Source organism: Eulemur rufifrons, chromosome 2 (assembly GCF_041146395.1).
Source record: "Eulemur rufifrons isolate Redbay chromosome 2, OSU_ERuf_1, whole genome shotgun sequence".
Classification (NCBI taxonomy): Eukaryota; Metazoa; Chordata; class Mammalia; order Primates; family Lemuridae; genus Eulemur; species Eulemur rufifrons.
In genome coordinates, this window is record NC_090984.1 from 32,475,328 (window position 1) to 32,497,420 (window position 22,093).

Genomic DNA, 22,093 nt, shown 5'->3' on the forward strand with positions numbered 1-22,093 from the left:
ACCCATCTGGGATAAGATACAAGCAGTGGTTCTCAAAGTACGGTTCCTGGGCCACAGGGCAGGCCCTCGGAGCTTGTCAGAAACGCAGACCCTCAGCCTCGTCTCAGACCTATAGAATCAGAAACCCGAGGGTGGCTCTGCAGTCCGTGGTTAACAAGCCTTCCAGGTGACTCTGATGCACCCGCAAGTTTGAGAAGCACCCGGGCAAAGGGCGCAGCCCTACAGACACAGGCAGATATTCACAGAGCATGTTTCCACTCCTCCCCACACCGGGAGCACCGCGAACCTCTGAATCACAGCACGACAGGCTTACCTTGGAGTTTTCCATCACACTCTCGATGCAGTCAAAGTACGAGAGGTCACTCACAGGCTCATTAGGATTGTCCAACATGCCCTTGACAGTCTACAGAAGGAGAACACAACTTAAAAGGCAGGCGTCATAGAACAAGAGAAATTCAACACAAGATACTATCGACGTCCCCTCTCTATACGAGATTCTGGTCATGATCCCTCATTTACTCTGGTTCTTGAGAAGAATTTAGATCCTAGTATCATGACCACAGACCTCCTGCTTGTAACACAACACTGATGGGGGCGGGGGCAGGGGCAGGGGGAGGTGTGTGTCTCAGGGTAGCTTTGCCAGAGGTGAGAATCTCTTGTTTTCCATTGCGAAGGAGGAGAAGCATGATATCCACAGAGGAGTAAGATGTTTTAAAAAAGAAATTTGAATGTTAACGCAAGGCAACACACTCATAGTCCACTAGCAAAATTTCTCTGCTAATCCTAAGGAGTTTAAACTTCAAAGAATTTATTCATTCATTTCTTCATGACTAGCAAGAACCCCCAGTTTTTCTAATTCTGGAACTTTTAATAGAAAGGCATGAAAGAAGGTAATTCCCTAAAACTGTCCACTGGGATGGTTCATTTATTTTTAATTTGAAAAGTATAGAACATATTTACTCCTGTTTAGGTCCCCATCAAGGAAATAAATGGGTTATGGGGCCTCTTATTTCTTGCCTTTGTCTCCAAGCCATTGAAAATCATCACTAGCTTTCATGTTGTAATGACCTTTGATCAACACTTGTGCTCACCGCTTTTCCAGAGGCGGAAAGCCTGGGGAAGCAGCCATTCAACCTCCTCCCCATCGAGCATTAGGGCCCAGCAGCCTTTGGGGCACAGCCAACAAAAAGACGTAGTCATTTGAGTTGTGGGGAGGAGGTACAGTCAATATTGGGAACTGCTGAGCTGTTCAGTTAAAGACAGGAGGGAAAGAGGGCAGCATAAAGAGTGAGCTCACTGCACCGAAGAACCTCCTCCTACTCCTTGGATCAAAATGGTTCTAGTAACAGCAATCCTGAAATAGTCATTTTGGCAACCAAGGATACCATTAATGGGCAGAGTATGGGCACCTAGGCCAACAGAGCTCGTTTAGAGCAAAAGCCCACATATTTATATTTGCAAATATGAACAGAGCAGAGTAGGGCAGTCATTCAGCCAATGTAGCAAACACTCTCGACTGCTTTCAGAATGCTGTGGTCCTCTGGCCCCCTCTCACCTCTGGCTGTGCACAGTGGCCTAGAGCCATCACCAGGGCCTCAATCAAGTGTTTCAGATGCCACAATGGGTATTCCCACCATGCTACTCACCCAGAAAACTTAAAGGCACGTTGGGTACAACCAGCCCGGATCTGTTGAGATTTAGCTGTTTCAATATAATCTGCATTGGGTTAGGACCACTTTACATACACGTAGGCACACTGATTTTACGTTTACCCATACACATATTCTATGGGAATGCATACATTTTCAATTACAAATAACACGAGTACGAATATAAACTGAAAAGCACCCACACTGTGTGCAGGGCTAGGAAGGGTCCTACAGCCACCGTGACTGAGTAGTAAGTGTTAGTCCTGGATTTCCTCTTATGTGCCCCCTACATGTTACAGAATAAAACACATGGGGAAATTATCTTGACTCAAAAACACACCTATCTTTGCCTCTAGCTCTCTCCCAATTTTCCCAGATTAATTTTCCAATACTTTTTAGCTAGATATTGCTGATCTTCAGGCTATGTTCAATACTGCAGACCTCTTCCTGTTTGAAATAAAGAATCCTTTAACAAAATAAATCTCATTCTGGTGGGAAATGGGGAAGCAGGGGTGATAATGCCACCAAATCTAATTTTTCTTCTGTTCTTTCTCACTTGGATTGGAACTTTGATCTCAACAGTGTCCCAGGAAAGATAAGAGAACTTTTAAAGGCACATAAGATCAGCGTGCCTACATGGATGTAAGGCAGTCCTAGCCAACGCAGATTATGTTGACACGGCCAAATCTCAGTAGATACAGGCTGGTTGTACCCAATGCACCTTTAGTTTTAGAGGAGAGGAAACCAACCTCATAGAGTAAGGACAGAAAGACGCACACAGACACACTTCAATGTTCACCAGCCTCCCCTGGGACCTACCTCAAGCTCCCGGAGAGCATTGTCACATTCTTTCTGGCCAGGAGCTTGTTGGGTGCACAGAGTGATGAGTTGATTGATGCTCTCTGTCACAGCTCTGGGAAAGAAAAAAAACAATGTTTTTTTAAAATCAACAGTAATTTCCCAACAATGCTTTTGCAGGGTCACCAGAAATACAATTAATTCACTATTTAGGCTGGGGTCCCCAGGAAGGCTCTTCCACAGAAGCTCTACACAACCAAAAATAAACCATACCCAGGGAAGATAAAATGAGAATCCCTCCCCCCTGCTTCTGATTACTGATTGATTTCCCCTTAAGGGCTCCTGATACAGTTGACCACCTGGGTTTGAACAACACCAATCCACTTATACGTGGATTTTTTTCCATAAAGGTTACACGGACTGTGCCTGCCTCTCCTACTCCCCCTTCCACCTCTGCCACCCCTGAGATAACAAGACCAACCCCTCCTCAGCCCACTCAACAGAAAGACCTTTATCATGATCCACTTTATCGTGATCCACTTCCACTTAATGAATAGTAAATACACATTTCTCTTCCTTAAGATTTTCTTAGTAACATTTCCTTTTCTCTAGCTCACTATGAGAATATAGTATATAATACATATAACAAAGTATGTGTTAATCGACTGTTATTAGTAAGCCTTCTGGTCAACAGTAGGCTATTAGTGGTTAAGTTTTGGGGGAGTCAAAAGTTATACGTGGATTTTCAATTGTGCAGGGGACTGGCGTCCCTAACCCCTGCATTGTTCAAGGGTCAATTGTAGTTCTCTTTAAAAAGTATGACTATCTTTTAATATATTTTTGAGAGAGAATTCACAATGAAGTTGCAAATAGCAAAGAGATCATATTAACACTGTTTAAGACCATTAATTAGCAGCTCACAAAGAATAAGACTACCTGAGCAATTTGGAATATTCTGTAAACTTTTAATGCAGCAGACATAAAATAAACTGTGCTTATGATTTTAAAATCTCTACTTTCTATTAAGTTCTATATGAATGACTAGTTCCTAGAAGTTATTCCAAAATTACTCTGTAACATAGCTATTTCCTTTGTTAACATTAATAGGAATAAATGAGAGACTGTTGCATGATTTTACTTGTGTTTCTATTCACCTTAGAACATAAGGGCAGCCCAGATGTTTTCTACATCGACAAGGGTTCTACCCCTCCTGAGCTGCCCCTGCTTAATTTGTCTTAAGTGATAATATAAGTAATTTAGAAAGTCATGGCCCATTTGGAGTTAGTTTTTTTTTTTTCCTAATAAGGTGTAGGATATGGGTCTTTTTTTTTTTTTTTTTTTTAATTTTTGCATACAGAAGTCCAATTGTTCCAGCCACATTTGTTGAAAAGACTATCCTTTCTCCACTGAATTATTTTTGCAATTGGTCACATTTGTGTGGGTCTACTTCTGGACTCTGTTCCATTGATCTAGGTGTCTAACCTCTTGGCAATACCACAGTCCTGACTACTGTAGCTTTATATTAAGTCTTAAAATTGAATACCTGTGCCTTTTATAAAGAAAAATCTGAGCGAGATGAGATAAACTCCCCGAGGGGCTGCTATTAATACAAAGAAAGAGCAGAAACAGGACTTAAACCCGTGCCTATCTGTCTCCAAAACCAGACCTATAACTCTTTTCTGCAGGGTCATAACTGGTCCACACTTCTGGCAGGGCCCAGGATTCTGTTCACAGTTTCTAATCACTGCAGCTAAAGGGCACCTTAAAACAAAACAAACAAAAACAAAACAGGGCACATATTGCTGTTAATCTCCAACACTGTCTAATATAAAAGATGCCTCATTTTATTAGTTAAATTGGCTTTGCAGCTTCCTACAGCATATCAAATTAAATGGAAAATGATGTTGCCAATGTACAAAAGCAATCAGCTTAATTGTTTGATGAGGAGATACTGCTTTCAATTTTAAATTTTAAAAGAAAAACATTCCCAACTCAAGAAAGAATTGCAAAATAGTTTTTGTGAGATTGACTCTGGTGATTTCATTTACTCTGAGAATAGTGCTTAATTAAGGTGTCTTGGGAAACACTGAGCTCTCCTTGGTGCAAAACAAAACAACTGAGATCCCAGGACAACCCTAGTTCCAAGGGCCATGGAGGGTGTGGCCCACGATGTCCGCATTTGAATGTCCTTGAGAGAGTCCAACGCAGCGTTCTGTGTGGTGACCTTCAAGAGACACTTCCGAGTGGACAGGCTGGCATATGTCAACATTATAATGGGAGAAGAATGCTGTGATGACATGATCCTTTGGAGAATATTCTTACCCATCACAGAAGCTTTCCACTTAGCTTAATTCACCATGTTTCCTGTTTATCTGTATTTTTTCAAAACCTAGTTTCTATAGAAAGATTTTTCCATGAAAAATGAAGTGTTTATAATTGGTGAATCCAGAGGACATACAGGTGTGAGAAAAGCTTCCAGCTTTGCCACTCTTCTTTTTTTATACATGTGAAAATGTTTCAAATAAAATTTGAGATTAAAACAAAACAAACAAACAAACAAAAAAACAGACCAAGAGTTTGTGGTTAGACAATCCATAAAAGTGCCAGCACTGCAGCACATGTCTCAGTGAGTTGCTTGGGTAATATGGATCCTCAGCTAAGCAGCACTCTTTAGGTATCATTAATTCCCATAACTCACTGTTCAATCTGGATTACACAGCCAAATAGTAAACTAGGTGGTTGAGAGGAAAATGGTTATGTGAATTTGATAATAAAAAATAATATTTTTTATGTTTCAAACTATAAGCAGTTATTTATAAGAGCAAAGAATTGGAGGTAACCCAAATAGGCAACAATAAGGGATTGGTTAAATAGCCCACAACAGAATTCTGGGGACCCATTAAAAGTCATAGTGTGTAGCATATTACTAATGTCATGGAAGAATATTCATGTTACATGATTAAGTAAAACAAAATTTACAAAATGGTATAAACAGTATGGGCCCACCATACTGTTTATGTGCGCATCGAAAAATGACATGTATAAAAGTGTTAACAGTAATTTTATAATGTTATTTTTAAAGAAAAAATTTCAATAAATCTACCCCCAAATTAGAAATTAATCAATTTACATTATCACAAAAAATATGGTCAAAATTAGCAGGATCTCTGTTCTATGTAAATCCAAATAGGCCTGAACCACAGTTACTTTTATTTCTTCTGCAATCTTTTTTTAATGATCAAAGCTATATAAATTTATTTTTAAAAATATGAAAAAGCTAAATAACCATCCTTCCACCATCTAGAGATAACCCTTTGCATATTTTATTCTTTATCTGGGCATACCTAGCCACTCTTTAGTTTTTTTAAAAATTGGGATCTACAACTTCAGAGGTTAAAAAGAACTTTCTAAAGTGAAAAGCATTTAGTGTTCAGAGATACTGAATTGATGCAACTGAAGCTCTGGCTGGAAATTTTAAATAGACACAGAACTGGGGCAGGTGGGAGAAGAAAATCAACCAATTTGTGCTTCTGATTACCTATTAAGTACAAATCACCCAATAAGGAGCTTGGAGGGAAAAAAGCAGCACAAGACATCTCCCTCCAGGGAAGAAGGGAGGCAAGACCAAATCGAAATCCATCCACATGCACCGCCTGGGTGGTCGTATGCACAAGGCATGGGGAATTAAAAATAATATAGTTTAAATCTCTCCAGGATGGCAAGGTGCTTGCAATCTAGTTGGAGAGAGAAGACGAAACACAAAGAAGTTAGGCCAAAGAAAGCAGTGACCAGGGCACGACACCAGACAGGACACGATGGTTCGCTTGAACAAGAGGCCAGACAACGTGGGGACTTCATAGGAGCCTGGAAAAGAGTTGAAGCCTTAACCATGGGGCACAGATTCTGCATGAAAGGAGGGCTCAATGTGGACTGAAGCACTTGGAAAAGGCAAGGCTGAGTGAGATTCTGATTTCGATAAAGGGAAGAGAACATTCTAGATAAGACCAACAGAGAGAACAAAGGCCTCGTTTGCATTTTCTATTTTATAGAGTGGAGGCAGTCTGTTAGATTATCTTTTTTCACAGTCCCTGGAGGGAGGAGGAAGCCTGCCCTGCAGGAACCTCAAACTCAAAGGGAGCCAGGAGCTGCCTGCAGGTTCCTAGGGAAGCAGCTGAGAACCCTGCCCGGCTCGATCTCATGCTGGCAGTTGTGGGCATGAAGGCTTCCCAGGTCTGGAGTCCTCCTGGCCAAGGTAGCTGTGCAGCGAGCAGAGACTCAGGGAAGGTGCTCAGAGGTAGGAGTACCAGCTGATTTTTCCATTTCCTTGACTAAGTTCAGGGAGCATCAGACCAGCCCCTTGTTGGGGAAAAGGCTGATGAATGGTTGGCAAAGGGTCTCTAGCTCTCTCCGACTCCTCAGAAAAGAGCCAGAGCCTCATCAGTTACACGGGAAGAAGACGAACAAGCTGGACACTAAATAGAAAACAACTTCCTCTCCCTTAAGGCATTCGAAACCAACGGGCTGGAGTCTCCAAATGTACCTGGGTCAGAGGCAGAATTCAGAGCAGAGGAAAAGGACATCCTCCACCTTTTCTCCAGAAGGAAACCTCTTTTCCCAGAGCAGGAAGGACCACAGAGACCACACAGAATAAGGTCAACAAGACTGCTGATACAGGAGCAGGACAGAGACAAGTCGGTCCAGGCCTGGGTCCCCGCAGTGACATTTCTGGGGCTTCTGGGGACACGCATCTGAAAGACAGGCAGGGCTTGGCCGTCTCAAGAACAGGGAGGGCAGCGGAATGAAGACCGAGGACAAAGATGATTGGATTCCTGCTGCTCAACTTCCTGTGCCTAGAGGAAATGAGGGGAGCATGCGGGGTGTGTGTGTGTGTGTGTGTGTGGTGTATGGTGTGTGTATATGTGTGTGTGTGTCCTCCCTAACTCCACCAGGGCCACATCCTTGTCTTATTCACGGTGTGTACCCAGCACTGGGACTCACCCATCCAGGCCTGGGATAAAAATCTGTGTAATGAACACATGAAAGAACAAAAGAATGAATGAACAAACCTTGGCCTGGCAGAGAGGAAGTCGCCTAGACCCTCTTTGACCTGGCTGGAGTTTCTGCTGAGAAACCACCCAGGAAGCAGCAGCTTGCCAAAATGTGCCAAGAAACAAGGAGAATGTGCCAACATCTTCTTGCAACAGTTGCATTCTGAGATAATCATTTTCATGTGATGATTTTTAAGCGCTTACTTGGCTATAAACCCATCAGGCTGGGAACTCTGTCAATCGCTGTAAGCCAGGACAGAGAGGCAAAAGCAGCTTTTTTACCGACTCTCCTCAATGCCGCCACCAGGGGGCCTGCAGATGCCCACGGAGCCACAGACCGGCAACATGCTTTCTGGGTCTGTCTCCTTCTCTGTCTGGCTTTCCAAGGGCTGTATTTTATACATTCCCCTGCTTCCCACAATTTAAGAGACTGAAACAACACGTTCCAAGTTGGAAACCATAATTTTGAAATGATGCAAAAAATTGGAGATAATGAAAAACATCTGAGTTCAGATACCTGGCAATGGCAGTTGCATTATCCCAAGGCTCTTTGTAGGAGAAAAGAAACAGCTGCTCAATAAAGTGGACATCACCCCCATCGAGGGAGGGCACTTGTTTGCCGGAATAATCACAAACAAAGCATGAGATGGAGGTGGGGAGATGTGAAGATAATTTTCCATTCCTCTAGTGGCTCTAGCTACTGTTTGCAGCTAAAATGTATTATCTGGGAATAAATGAGGAAACTCAAGGGTTTGCAAGGGAACTGCTCGGACAGTGTCTAACCCTCCACAAAAACCATTACAAGTCAAGAGGGGATGAGAGTCCGCTTTGAACCATTAGTGCCATGAAATCTTACATACGGAGAGCTAAAAAGGCCTTTAAGGATGATGTACTTCAGATCCCCATTTTGCAGATGGGAAAGTTTAGACAGGTTGAGCAACCTGATCAATATGATTGAGTTAGTCAAATATTAAAGCTTGGACTAGAATTTAGGTCTCCCGATTCTAACAACTTAAACAGCCATTGAGCTCCCAGGGGAGACGTAAAGGCATAAAAAAAAAACAAGCAAACAAATAAAACCAAGTTAAAAAAAAAAAAAGCAGATTTGAAGCTATGCTTTTCAAAAATCGCTAATCTGCACATTTAGAAAAGGTTTCCAATTACTCTATATCCCCTAATAGTCCTGCTTTTAATCTCCCTCTACTGTCAGCTTCTCTGTATATAACATGATGTCAAATAATGCTAAGAAAACACACCTGCACCAGCACAGAGTCATAACACACCCCACCGTGTGGGTTCAGGAAAATGAACGTGGGATTGCTAATACAAGATCTCCTGGGCTGCCACTGCAGGGCTCCACGTACCGGCACGCAATCACTAGTTACGGAACTGAGGGGCCACAGTGGCCCTGGGGCAGAGATTGCGCTGTATTGCCCACTCCCCTGGGTGAAACCAACAGGAAAGGAGGACACTAAAATTATCCAAAACTCAGACTCCCGTTTTAAGATATTTCCAAAACCAGTTTACTCCCACAGCCTTCCCATTCATCCTGAACTGGAGCCCTTCCTCACGTGACAGATACAACATGTTAAATTCAATCTAACATTGATGCTAGGCACATAATAAGTGCTCAATCAATGTCTGTTGAATGACCCGTTGAGCACTGGTTCCTTCTTTATCCTTTTCAGTGTTTTCCGATTTCTTTTTCAACAAGCATGTATTACTTTCATAACCTGAACGATACATAACACTGCTTTAAAAAAAAAATCTATTTAAGTCATTGTGTTTACAAATCAGTCCCTCCTGAAAAGGCTATATGAGAAGACAGAGACATTTTCAGTGGGGAAGGAACACGGAAATGAGCCATTATAAAATAGCAGAGTCTCCATCACTCGACTCCACCTCTGATGACCTAAGGACAGCACCGATTCTTTGCTCAGCAAACGTGGCAGGATGTCAGGCACATCCTTCAGACTGCAATGACACTGTTTAACCACACATGAAAGCACATTTGCCCCACTCCTACCTTGCAGCTGCAGCCAGGAGATTTTTCGCATTGGGAGCTCCTGGATCTACAGAGAGAGACTTGGCAGCTAACAACAGCTTGCTGGATGCCATAGAGATATTCTTGAGGTTTCCTATCACTTGGATCTGGTCTTCTTTTGTCTGAAAGGTCAAAAGGAGCCAGAGTAATTAGGGACTGTCCAATTCTCAAAGCAAACATCAGAGAGCTAGGAGCAGCATCCTGAAATGGAGGCAAGTTATCTGTATAGATCACATTAAACCCAATTAGTCTGCAGATGCCTAACTCCTTGAGACACTAACCAGTGTCTACCCTTCCCCAAAGAGACGCTCAGATCAAGATGCAGGCAATAAGGGAAAGAAATCCATCCCCGAGTGTGTTAGCCAAGAGCAGTGCTTTCTCACAAGTAGAGGCATTGAAGCGGGGAGGGGGTGGGAGGAGAGAGAGCTGAGCAGAGCCAATGCACAGACCAGGCAGCAATTCCAGCATCTTGCTCAACAATGCTGGAGTTGTCAAGTAGCTGTGCGTCTCAGCCTGGCACAGACGACCAGCACTGACTCGATATTCAGAGCTGACTGCATCCCCGAAGTGCCTGGCTCGGGAGAGGACACATTTCTCACCTGGGTGCCATCTGAGAAACATTCCTCTGTAGATAACAGAGCAAGAGACACCCCAGATCTCTCTTTTAGGGAATTCATAGGAGCTCAGAAAAAAAAAAAAACACAACAACAACAAAAAAAACCAGCTCTGCAAGCTGACACCAGACCAGTCATGCTCCCTTGTTCTAAACAAGGCATTTATCTGTTCATCCGAAGGAGGTAATTTTTAATCACTTGACACTCAGTATTAGACACAGTACATTCAAATGGGCCCAGTAAACCTCAAATACAAATACATATATATTTTTTACTATATTATCCTACATTCAAAGAGCTGTCCTAATTTCTACTAAACATTCTCCCTCTCCCTGCCCTCCCTCCAAATGACATAAGACTACGGATTCTGCTGGAGGATCATGGGAAAAGTTATCTTTCATCACCAAGAGCACTTCACGTGGAAGCTGATGCGTCTTTGCGAATGCCACTCCTGTGAGGTCTGGAGCTTCCAGAGCAGCAAAAAGAATGCACCTACGGCCTGCCTGTTTCCAGGTTCCCTCTTCCTACTTGTTCAATTGGTCTCAAGGGTGGAAATCCATCCGAGAAGAGAGAGGCTAAGGTCAACGCCAGAGAGCCCCCTGCACACCCACCTGAGCCTGGCCAGCCATCTCAATACCAGCATCGAGGAATTCGTCGAAATCATCACTGAACTTTCCAGAGGCTGCAGCCAGCTCTCCACTCTGGCCCCGGGAGGCATGGACAACTTCCCCTGCGGACTGGTTCAGATCGGCTGCTGCCTGGTTCAGTTCACTCTGGGCTTCCTGGAAAGGCTTCGTGCTTGGAGGTAGCTACAGAGAACAGAAGGCACATCGCGTGAGAAGTTTTACTCTGTATGGGAGAGAAAAAGGTAGGTATTGTGAAAGGAAGGAAGACTGTTCAGGGATGCATTCCTGAGTCATCAAGACTAGAAAGCTCTGTGTGGTCTGGGCCCACGTTAAGTTTGACTTTCAACATATAGACATTTATTCATTCACATTTATTGAGCACCTACTCCACGCTTGACATTGTGGATCTGAAAATGGTAAGGACAGCTTATCTTCAGGGCTCATGGTCTCCCCTAAGTGGCAGAGACAGACTCCACACCAAGGCAATCTGACTCCAGAATCCATTCTCTGAATTCCCACCCTATTTTGTTTCTCCCTAAAGTTTTAGCTTTCTGCAACTAAAACGCAGATGCTATCAAACTTCAAATCACGTTCTTCCAAACTAATAGCCACCAATTTTATTAGTGGTCTTTTTCTAATGATAACTTTTTTACAGAACACAATTGTTATTTGGCAGAATGATAACCTCTTGTGAAAAGTTCCAGAGAGTTAAGCTAGACTCTATTGGTCACCCACATACATTGCCTGCATACCTGTGCAGAGAAGAAACAAAGATGAACAAGCACAAGCCTCCTTCAGCAGACTAAGCAGGGGAGGGAACTGGCCCCAGGTGACATTCCTGACTACTTGCTCTCTCAGTGAGTCTTGGACACATGTGCCCCTCCAATGCCTGGTCAGAAGCCAGATGATCCCACACCCGCTTCCTGTCTCACTGGGATGACCCCAGAGCAAACAGCAACATGGGCTCAAAGGAAAAGTAAACTTTAAAATTTCCACCAGGGAACTTTGCAGATCAGAAAGCAAAACAAGGGAAAGACAAATTAGCAGGAAAAACAGGATTACTAAGGGAAAGGTTAGCTGCTCAGAGATCCCGCGGAGAGGAAAAGACTCCATTCACACCTAAGGTGAGCCTGCTCCCCCGGTGCCCCTTCCCAGTCCAAGAACGTCTCACCGAGTCCACAAGCAGCTTCTTGCTGGACTCCCCAATGCTCTTCAAGGCCACGTCCACGTCCTTCTGCCCAGGGAGGCAATTCACACAGTTGTTCAAGGAGTGTGAGACGGCTTTGGCCACCTGAGTACATGGAGGGAGAGAAGCACCATAAGACAGCAGCTTCCAGTATTAACATTTTTGCCCATTTGTTGGGGATGACCAGTGAGTGACAATACACAGACCTGAACCAGATAAGGAAATTATCTACCAACATCTACCTGACACTGTTTACTGTATTAAATCATGTAGTCCAGGCTTCTCGTCCAAGAGCAAAATTCTACCCCTCTCATTGGGGTTAACATTTTGCCTTAGCAAAGGGTCTGGCACAGTGACACAGCACATCACACCTGTTCCCCAAAGCCAGAAAACGTCACGGCTCTGTGATTCAAACACGGAACTCTCCAAGATGAGGTCAGGTTCTAAAACAAAGATACCTTATACCAAGAAAAACAGAAGTATCTCCCTTCTTGAGAGCCCTGCTGAGGTCACCAAGGTGGAAGCAGACCTTGAGTTCTTTGGATCACAGTTAGCTAGGCCTGTGGATTGATTTCTGCTCAGCAACCTTCTGGTGCCATCACCCCAAAACCTCACTCTGCCTGGCGGCAAGTGGGATGCTCTAAGCACTTACGGACCAACCTGGAGTTGCTGACACACTGCCTAGGAATGTGTAAGTGGCTCCCTGTTTGTACTCTTTCGTATCTTCAGCTAAAAGGTAAGTAAGGTCTTGGAGGTAGGCTGTGCCATTCCCTGTAATCTACACCATCTCCTCCCCATGTCTAGAACTTTGCCTGGATGGTACCTGGCCAACTGGTTTTATCAGGTAGTCAGAGAATCATCTGAAGAAGTAATAGAGAGAGTGCGAAACTTCTGAGTGGCTGGCTCTAGTCTACCTACGTCACCCCGCAGGCTAAGAGGAGGAATGTAGTTCAGCATTCATAGGCCTGAGCCAACATGTTATGTACTATCTCCTAAACTTCCAAAGACAGAGTTCAAAGCCCCCATACCTTCTGTCAACTGTGAATTAAGCAAATCTCACATTAACGTGAGGAATACCAGGCAAGACTTACAAAAGCGAGCATCATGTATGGCCAGCATTGCTATGGCACTTTGGAAGGTTCTAAAAATACCTGCTGAGTCAAAGTGTTCACACCAAGAAAAAGTGCCCAGGAGACAGCTTGCCAACATGTCCATGTAAATGGTGACAATGACAGCCACAATTTCCAATGCTGAGCCTCACCTGAGCTAGTCTCTGTTGACTCTCTGCATCTCCAGGTGCAATCAGGGCCTGCTTGGCTTCTTGGATGAGCATGGCGGAGCCCTCCATCACGTCTCGAGCAGAATCTAACATGGCGTGAGCAGCGGCAGGGTCACTTGTAGAGGCAGCCACTCCACGGGCAGCCTGGGCCAGCGTCTTCAGAGCTTGGGCCGTCTCTCTAGCAGCCACCCCTGGGGATAAAATCCCGTCAGACTCTCTATTAGATTCCATTTAAAAGTTACACCTCGGGAATAGGCCTCTGGCCCAGGACCTGGTACAGGGGGAACTCTAGATTAATTTTTACAAAACGTGAATTGCTGTGTTTCTCAAAGAAGTAGCCCATCCTCCTGGCTCTGGGCCAATCCAAGGGACATTATAACAAACCCAATGCTAAAGTCTATTTCCCTCTGACTTCCCTTGCTCCTACTGCCTCACGTGTTCCTAGACCTAAAATGCCCAGTGCATGGGAGCAAGTACACAGATGGACATACCTGGGTGGGTCCATGTACAGATGTGGGAGGTCATTTAAATTCACTTTTTGTCTCAATTGTCTCTGTTGGGGAAACGACTTACATATAATAAAGTGAACAAGTCCATGCGTGCCACTCAGTGAATCCGTACATATGGATCCAGCTACATATCCACCATCACCTGTGTCCTTCCCCAGTCAATGCGCCCTCACGCCAGAAGGAATCACTATTCTAACTGAGGTCAATCAAGTTGTTTTGTGTAGCAGTCCATTCTTTTTTCTTGCTGTGTAGTATTCCATCGTATGGGTACACCAACATTTGTTTATCCATTCTTGTGCTCATGGACATCTAGGTTGTTTTCCGTTTGGGGATATTATGAATAAATCTACCAAGAAAGTTCTTATAGACACATTCAGGGAGACATGGAATTATTTCTCTTAGATATAAACATAGGAGTTAGTTGAATTGCTGGGTCACAGAGTGTCTATTTAGCTTTGTAAGATACTATAAAATGATTTTGCCATCACACACACCACCAGCAATGTATAAGAGTTGCAGTTGCTCTACATCCCAGCCAATACCTGGCAGTATTGTCAGATTTTAATTTAATCATTCTGGTGGGTGTGTGTTGTATCTCAATGAGGTTTTAACTTTTCTATCCTTAATGAGTAATGATGTTGAGCACCTTTGCATACACTTAATGGCCATTTAGATACCCTCTTTTGTGAAGTGCCTGTTTATCTCTAAATTCACATCTAAACAGATGATGGGATTTGGTAATAAACTGTGAATATAAACTAGTCCTTTAAAACTACAGTACCACCTCATGCAGAATAAACGTGAGTCTTACTACGTGACACCTAGTCCTTGGCACATGCAAGATGACAGTGAAAATGGGAGATGGCAGGGCATATAACAAACCCTGAGAAGCACAGAAGAGGTGACGCTAGAGCTCATCTCATCCAACCATTTCACAGATGAGGCCCAGCACTGAGAAGTGTCTTGCCCACAAGCACTTCTAGAGGCAACACCAGAGCTAGATCTGAGATTTCCTAACTTTCAAGTCAAACACTCATCATGATGCTCTTTGGGAGAGAAAAGGATAAGGACTTCTTGTTAGAACATATAAGATCTGCATGAAAAATACACAAATCAATGTCTCTCACTAAACTTTGAAATGACTCTTTTCTATAGGATTGAGCTGGACAGTTTCCAGGCACCGGTGAGTCTGACCTCTACTAGCCGTGGCTTCAGCTGAGTCCGCATGGACACAGCAGGTGGTCTTCTCCTCGCTGAGGATGAGGCTCTGTAATACAATAGAGGCTGAGAAAGGCCCCAGGTCCATACAGCAAGACAGCTTTGCAGTGCTGCAGACTTGCTAATATGTAAATATTTAGTAAATCACACAGCTGGGATATAACTCCGCCATCTAATCAAGGTAAATTACAAAGCTGCCAATCTACCGTTTATCACATGGCACTTCTGAGCACAGCTTGTGGAATGAAAGAATTTTAAACGAAGTGCTTTTTATGGCAGAGGAGAAGCCCAGAAGAGAAAACACAAAATAAAGCTAAGGTATCCAGTCGGCAAAGTCAAAGCAGCAGAGTCAAACGGTCATTCTCTTTTGTGTTTAAGCTTTTGGCACAGGGTTGGAGGATGTCATTGCTGAGAAGATCACCAGATGTGGTGGAGACCACGTCTGGCTCTGGCTCTGCTGCTGATTAGCTGTGTGGTCTAGACTGCTGCCTTTTCCCTCTGGGCTGCAGTTTCCCCCAGGTTTTAGGAGAGATTGAGATCCTAATTCCAACCATCACAGATTCTAGGCTGTGATATCTAGACCTCTCCTCTTGTCTCCCCATTTGCCACACGGACTCTTGAATCCATTTTATTTGAATTGGATAGAAATTGGGAAGAATAAAACATATATGCAATTAGAAAAGACGTTTATGCAACAAAAAATTTAGTGAAAAACTCTTCATAGACTCAGACTACTTAAAAAATGCAGAAATCAGAAGAGCTAAATTCCAAAAGCCTGCGCCTGTCCATCCCATGTGTTTTCTGCCGAGGGCTCACTGTGAAATCTCAAGGTGCATCAAGGATCTTTCTTGGGAGGGATTAGGTTTCCTGGAAAGGGGAAACCGCATCATCAAAAGGATGAAACAAGACCACCAGGGGCCAGAGAGCCCAATGAACATCCAAGGCTGTACACAGCAATATTCTCAATGGAAATCGCTAGAGGTCAGATCTCCAAGCAAACACTCCCTTCCAACCAGAACTGTTTCTTCAAGTCAAGCATGCATCACAATGCTAGAACCATCAGTGTGAAATACTAAAGCAGACTTCTGTTTCAATAACCACAGTCCTTTGAAAATACAGATTACTTTCACAGTATTCTTGCTATTAATATCTGGATCTTAAATTATACTCAGCAGCAGATTCTTAAGAAGACATATCAAGTGATACTGAATATAGCAGCATTCTTCCTAATGGTTTCTACTCTTTATCAGAATTCAAGTGGATTGTGTGTCCAGATAGTATTGGACCACACAGCAAGCTCACAAGGTAAAAACCAGGTATGGCACAAAGCTTTAATCTGTTTCAAAGTACTGGGAAAGGGTTCTGTCTTTTCAACTGTATTCAGCTATGCAGAAGTGTATGCTGCATGTTGCACTGGCCAAACCAAACCACGATGGCATGAGAATGCAGCCCAGTGGCCGCTGACATTTAACTTCTGAATATCCCACACACCTCAGCTGCGCACAAGGGAACTGAGACCCAGAAAGAACTTGTCCACACTTGCTCCTTCTTTCCCTACTTCCCACCCATTCCTCAACTTTCCTGAAACTGTCTCCAACAAGGATAGCAGTGATGTCCTTACTTCTAAAGCTAACGGATGCTTAAGTACCCCCCTTCCCCGAGACACAAATTTCCGGGCAGCAACTACGTATATGGTTCCAGAGACATCGCTCTCTCCTGGCTTTACTGCCCTCTCCACGGCTGCAGGTTCTCATTTCCCTCGAAGATTTCTATCACTCCGCTTCTGCCTTAACTAGTTGGGTTATAACGGATAAGCTTTCTCTCACTCTACCACTTCCTGTAGGCAAACTTAACTGCTTCCATGGTTTCAAATCATTATCCTTTTACTAACAATTTTCACATCTTGTATCTGCCAGCCCAGCCTTTTCTATTAGTTCCAGAGCCAAAGATCTACCTGCCTAATGACATCTCCACTTGCATATCCTCCAGGGAGGATATGCAAACCAAATGCATTTAAAGTGGAACCCTGCATCCTCGAACTTCACCTCTCCCATCCAAACCCCACTCCTACCAATGGTCCTATGTTCCCTTCACAGTGATTCAAACAACTCTTCATTCAGCTATCAGGCCAAACACTTGGAGGTATCCATGTTACCTTCCTTACTTCCACCCTGCCAATTTCTAACCAGTCATCAAGAACTGTCCTGTCTTTGCTTCTTTAATCCATCCCTTTGTCTCCACTGCAGGACACTACTGACTCTTATCCAGATTAATGCAATAGCCTGCTCACTGGTGTTCCTGCCCCTAACTTTGTTTCTGTCCAATCTGTTCTACACATGGAGGAAGGGCAACCTATAGGAAAGGCAAGCTGAATTGTATCCACAGCTGAAAATGTTTACACGCTTCAGTTAAAGTCCAACTTATTTAAATTGGCTTATGAGGCCCTTTAGCATCTGCCCCACACAACTTCCCAGCCTGATCTTTCTCCTCACCCCCTCTTTGCCTCTTACTTTAGCCACCCTCAGTACCTTCAGGCAGCCTTCTTTGCCCTCACCTTTTGGACGGCATTCAGGCAGTGCCCACTTTTCAAGGCCTGTCAAAACTAACTGGTGCTATTTCTAGGCTGTTTTTCAGACACCAACTAGGTAACCTGTCTTCCAATAAGTCATCAGTATCAGAGGATGCAACTTGGAAGACAGTCTTCCCTCTACTAAATATGCATTTCATCATCTACACAAAATCTGGCAAGATTTTGGGAATGCATAGAAATTTTTGAAACATAAATCTCTCATATAACCCTATGTTTTATAAGAATTCATACATACTTTCCTTCTCCTCAAATGCTAAAGGAGTCCCAAATAAGCCTCAAAACCCTGGCCATGGGTCAATTCTGCTCTGATAATTTCCCTTATCCTCCCCCTAGGACCAAATTGTACATTCTTATTATGAAAGGTACTATATTATACCATAACCTTGTGTTTCTATTGTGCTTTTTAATCTTGATCTTCAAAGTAATAAATGTATGCAGTTTCACAAATCAAAGAGGATTTTGCTTATAGTAATGACAAAACAACTTATTACAAATCAACCTTCCCACAGAGAAACGACTAGAAACATAGGAAAACATATATAAAACATGTATTTGAAGGCCCTGGAGAGATACCAAGGCACCAAGGTAAAGAGGGCCAAGATCTTGAAAAGAAGGAAAACCTCAGAGAGGCGAGTCCAACTTGCTTTTTCCCAAAAGGCATTTCCTAAATGTATAAACTGTTGCCAAGACATTGAGAAGCTGAGCGAAGCTTCCTGAAATCTCATGGGTCTAGGAAGAAAAAAAAAAAACATAGTTCTGATCCTAAGAAACACAACGGCCTGGTCAACACCACACCTTTCAGAGGGGACACACAAAGAGCTACATCCCAACAGGTAAACTGGAAATAGACCTTACAATTTCCAGTCAGCTCAGCCCCCACATTTTTATTGTGATCTGTCCTCCTCTTAACTACCTGCCAGAAGCAAAGCGTGATCCTACGTAGGGAAAGCAACATGATTCAGGGCCTCAAATTATCTCTATAGTTTAAAGTACCAATGCTCAGCATTAAAGAAAAAATATCAACAGCCCAGGAGACAAGACCAATGGCTGAAAACCAAGAGAAAAAAAAAATCAGACAATAAAACCAGACCCACAGGTGATCCAGATATTAGGCTGATTCTAGAATTTACGTGGAAATGCACAAGGCAAAGAGTAGTCAACACTAACTTGAGGAAGGCCAGCAAAGTTGGAGGACTTACATTATCAGACATTAAGATTTAGGATAAAACTGCAGTATGGTAATTAGGAAAGTGTGGTACTAATACAAAAACAGGCAGTTAAATCAATGGAAAAGAAAAGAAATACCATGAAACAACCCAGACTTCACAACAAAGTGGCAATAAAGACCACTGGGGAAAAGATGGTGTTTTCAATCAATGGTGCTGGGTCAAATGGATATCCATGCAAAAAAACATTTAAGCTGGAACCTTACTGTGTGTAAACAAAACAATTTCAGATGGATCTCAGTTCTAAATATGAAAAGTAAAAGGATAAAGTTCTAGAATCTAACAGAGGAGAATATCTGCATGATCTTGGATAGGCCAAAGTTTTAAAATAAGACACAAAAAGTACTAACCATAAAGAAAAAAATTATAAATTGGACTATATTAAAATTAAAACACTTTTGTTCATCAAAAGATACCTTTAAGAGCTTAAAAGGGTAAGCCACAAGAAATACATACAAGTGACAAAGAATTCCTATGAACAAGGAAGAGATAAATAACCCAATTTTCAAAAAAATGGGCAAAAGATATAAACACACAAAATGGCCGATAAACCTATGAAAAGATTGTTCATAGGGAAATGCATTGTTCATCAGGGAAATGCAAATTAAAATCATGTGATACTACACACTCAGCAAAAGGGCTAAAATTGAAAGACTGACAATACAAAGTGGTGACAAGGATGTAGAACAACTGGCATTTTCATACACTGCTGAAAGGAATACAACAAATATATGCAGAGCCTCTGACCTAGCAATTCCGCTTCTAGGTATAGATCTAGAAGATGCTTACTTATGTTCACTAAACAGGTACTAGAATTGTTCATAGCAGTGTTTTTTGGAAACAACCCAAATACTCATCAACAGTACAAATAACAGGTATATTCATATAATGACATACTATAAAAATCAATGGAAATGAGAGAACTACCATATGTATCATAGATGTCTCACAAGCAATGCTGAGCAAAAGCAGCTAGACACAAAGGGAAACATTGTATGAACCCATTTATTTATAGTTCAAAAATAGGCAAAATTAATCTCTGCTATTAGAAGTCATGGGTGTTTATCTCTGGAGGAGGAGAGAGGACATACAGTGATCGGAAGGGGGCAGGTCCGGGATGCAGAAAGTGCTTTATTTCTTGACCTTGGTGTGGCTTCTTGGGTGCATTTGATATGTGATAATTCATAAAGGTATCCATTTGGGATTTGTGCTGTCTTCTGTATGCATATTGTACTTCAATAATAACGGATATTTCAAAAACAGTCAAGCAGTACTATTGTACAACACAAGCCACAATCCATGACCCACTCCTCCCCTCACCCGACTCCCCCTCCTAGAGCTACTCAGTTTTCTTCCAATACTTCATATATTTTTAGTAACGTGCTTATACTGAAACTTCTTGGTTTTTAAATCTGAGATATGCATAGACTTCCTACTATGATAATGTTTCCTCTTTGTATAGCTTTCTGCTTTTCTTAGACTTGATAATTACACAATCTGTTCTTTATATAGATAAACTTCTGTTTATGGAGTCTCATGGAGGTGGGCAGAAAAAAAAAAAAGTTTCCTGCCTTCAGGGGCAGCTAGCATCACCAATACTCCACACCCCCTTCTCCCCCAGGGTTCTGCAGCACAAATCAGCTTTTGCTTCTTGCTGGCTTCCCTACCCGTTAGGTTTCTGTTCATTCAGCTCCATCTGTTACCACTCAACTTTCTTCTCCCGTCTTCAAACATTTCACTGACATCTTACCTGTTGTCATCGCTTATTCTCTTTGACCTTTTTTATTCCTTTACTTTAGTGGGATTTCAGGAGTCAAAGATAGTTCTAGAAGTCTGTCATTACTATTTCTTTACAGTCGAGTAGGGGCAATCCACAAATAGTTTGTGGGAATCATATTCTATTTGTCTTTGTATGCTCAGTATCAAGCCCAGTAACAAGCCCGTGGAAAGTGCTTGAAAACTATATGGTGAACTGCTAGGGGGAAAAAGTCAGGTGTGTTGTCAAATCAGTGCACTCCCCACCCCCACGCCCAGGTGGCCCACACCTGGCCACGCGGCATCATGACGGGCGCGAGTCTCACCTGTGTAGTGCTCATTGCCCTGAGCTGCACAGGTCAGGAGCTGCGCCATGGAGGAGCCCACTGCCTTCGACGTGCTTCCCAGGTCCTGAGCACATTTTTCCAGCTACAAGAATATTCAAGGAGGAAGAGAATTTAGAAGAAAAGAAACATCCACTGAGGTCATAGCATAATTTAGAAAAATAATGAGGATAAAACCTTGAGCCTTAGCTATTTCCCACAAAATATACCAGTGGCACTAAGGGGCAACAGGGTGATACGGGAGAAAGAGCCCAAGCTTTAGAACAAACAAATCTGGGTGCAAATCCCTGCCTTGGGCTCTCACCCCTCAATTACTAGCCTGACATCGGGTAAGTTACTGAACCTCTCCAAGCCTCGGTTTCCTGAAGAGATCATAATACCTAGCTCAGAAGGTTTTCAGAGAATTAATGTAGGCTCTCAACAAATGGTAGCTATTAGTAATATGCCTTTAGAAGCTAATTTAGAAAGTCTGCAACAAATCCTTAGCGGGAATTAATTATGCCTTGGCAGGAAGTGGGCAGACATCCAGCGGCACCACCTTCCTGGCATGTGGGACCATTAACATTGTTCAATTTGATCATTATACTTTGAGGAGTTCCAACTGAAAGGAAATGCAATAGAAATAGAGGTTTGGAGCGGTAAATGAGATTATGAAAACGGGCAAAGCGCTTGCTTCCCATGAACAGCAGGTTATCTTGCTTTGTAAACTGAATAAAGAATTCAGAGAACAAAGTCAGTAAAGGCCTAGGGTATGGATAATTATTTGATTACTAGATGAGGACAACATTTTGAAAAAGAATTTCTAGGTACACCACGAGGGTGCAAAAAGGCATAGAGAGCAAATGCATTTTGAGTCCCGCAATATGTTTCCCAAGAGAGGCAGGGCCTTCAAATAAAAAAATAGAGCCTGGTCCATTATAACCAACAATATATTATACAGTAACATGTTTTTTAGAGCAATTTCTTTAAAAAGTAACCTGGTGTTTCTTGCATTCTAACTGACCAGTTCTGGGCAAAGGTAGAGCACATGTTATACCACCCTCTCTTGGACCCCCTCGGAGCACAGAAGTTTGCAAAGAGACACCTGGAGCATTCTGCAGAGCTGCTGGCCCAGGAGCCAGACTCAACACTGCCATTAGCTGGGTGACCTCAGTTAAGAGACTTAACCTCTCTGAGCCTGAGTTTCTTTATCTTTACAATTAGGGCT

The 22,093-nt window shown here is 42.9% G+C and overlaps 1 protein-coding gene across 1 annotated transcript in view; it reads right to left on the minus strand.

Moving 5' to 3' along the window:
- The window catches only part of TLN2 (talin 2), a 394,205-nt gene that overhangs the window by 83,489 nt on the left and 288,623 nt on the right, over nt 1-22,093 (minus strand). Inside the window, exons 28-34 of the mRNA XM_069483220.1 lie at nt 20,869-20,971; nt 13,227-13,435; nt 11,951-12,070; nt 10,765-10,962; nt 9,522-9,661; nt 2,469-2,562; nt 314-403 (exon numbers count right to left, since the gene is read on the minus strand). Coding sequence (XP_069339321.1) covers nt 314-403; nt 2,469-2,562; nt 9,522-9,661; nt 10,765-10,962; nt 11,951-12,070; nt 13,227-13,435; nt 20,869-20,971 — 954 coding nt within the window. The remainder of the gene's footprint in view (nt 1-313; nt 404-2,468; nt 2,563-9,521; nt 9,662-10,764; nt 10,963-11,950; nt 12,071-13,226; nt 13,436-20,868; nt 20,972-22,093) is intronic.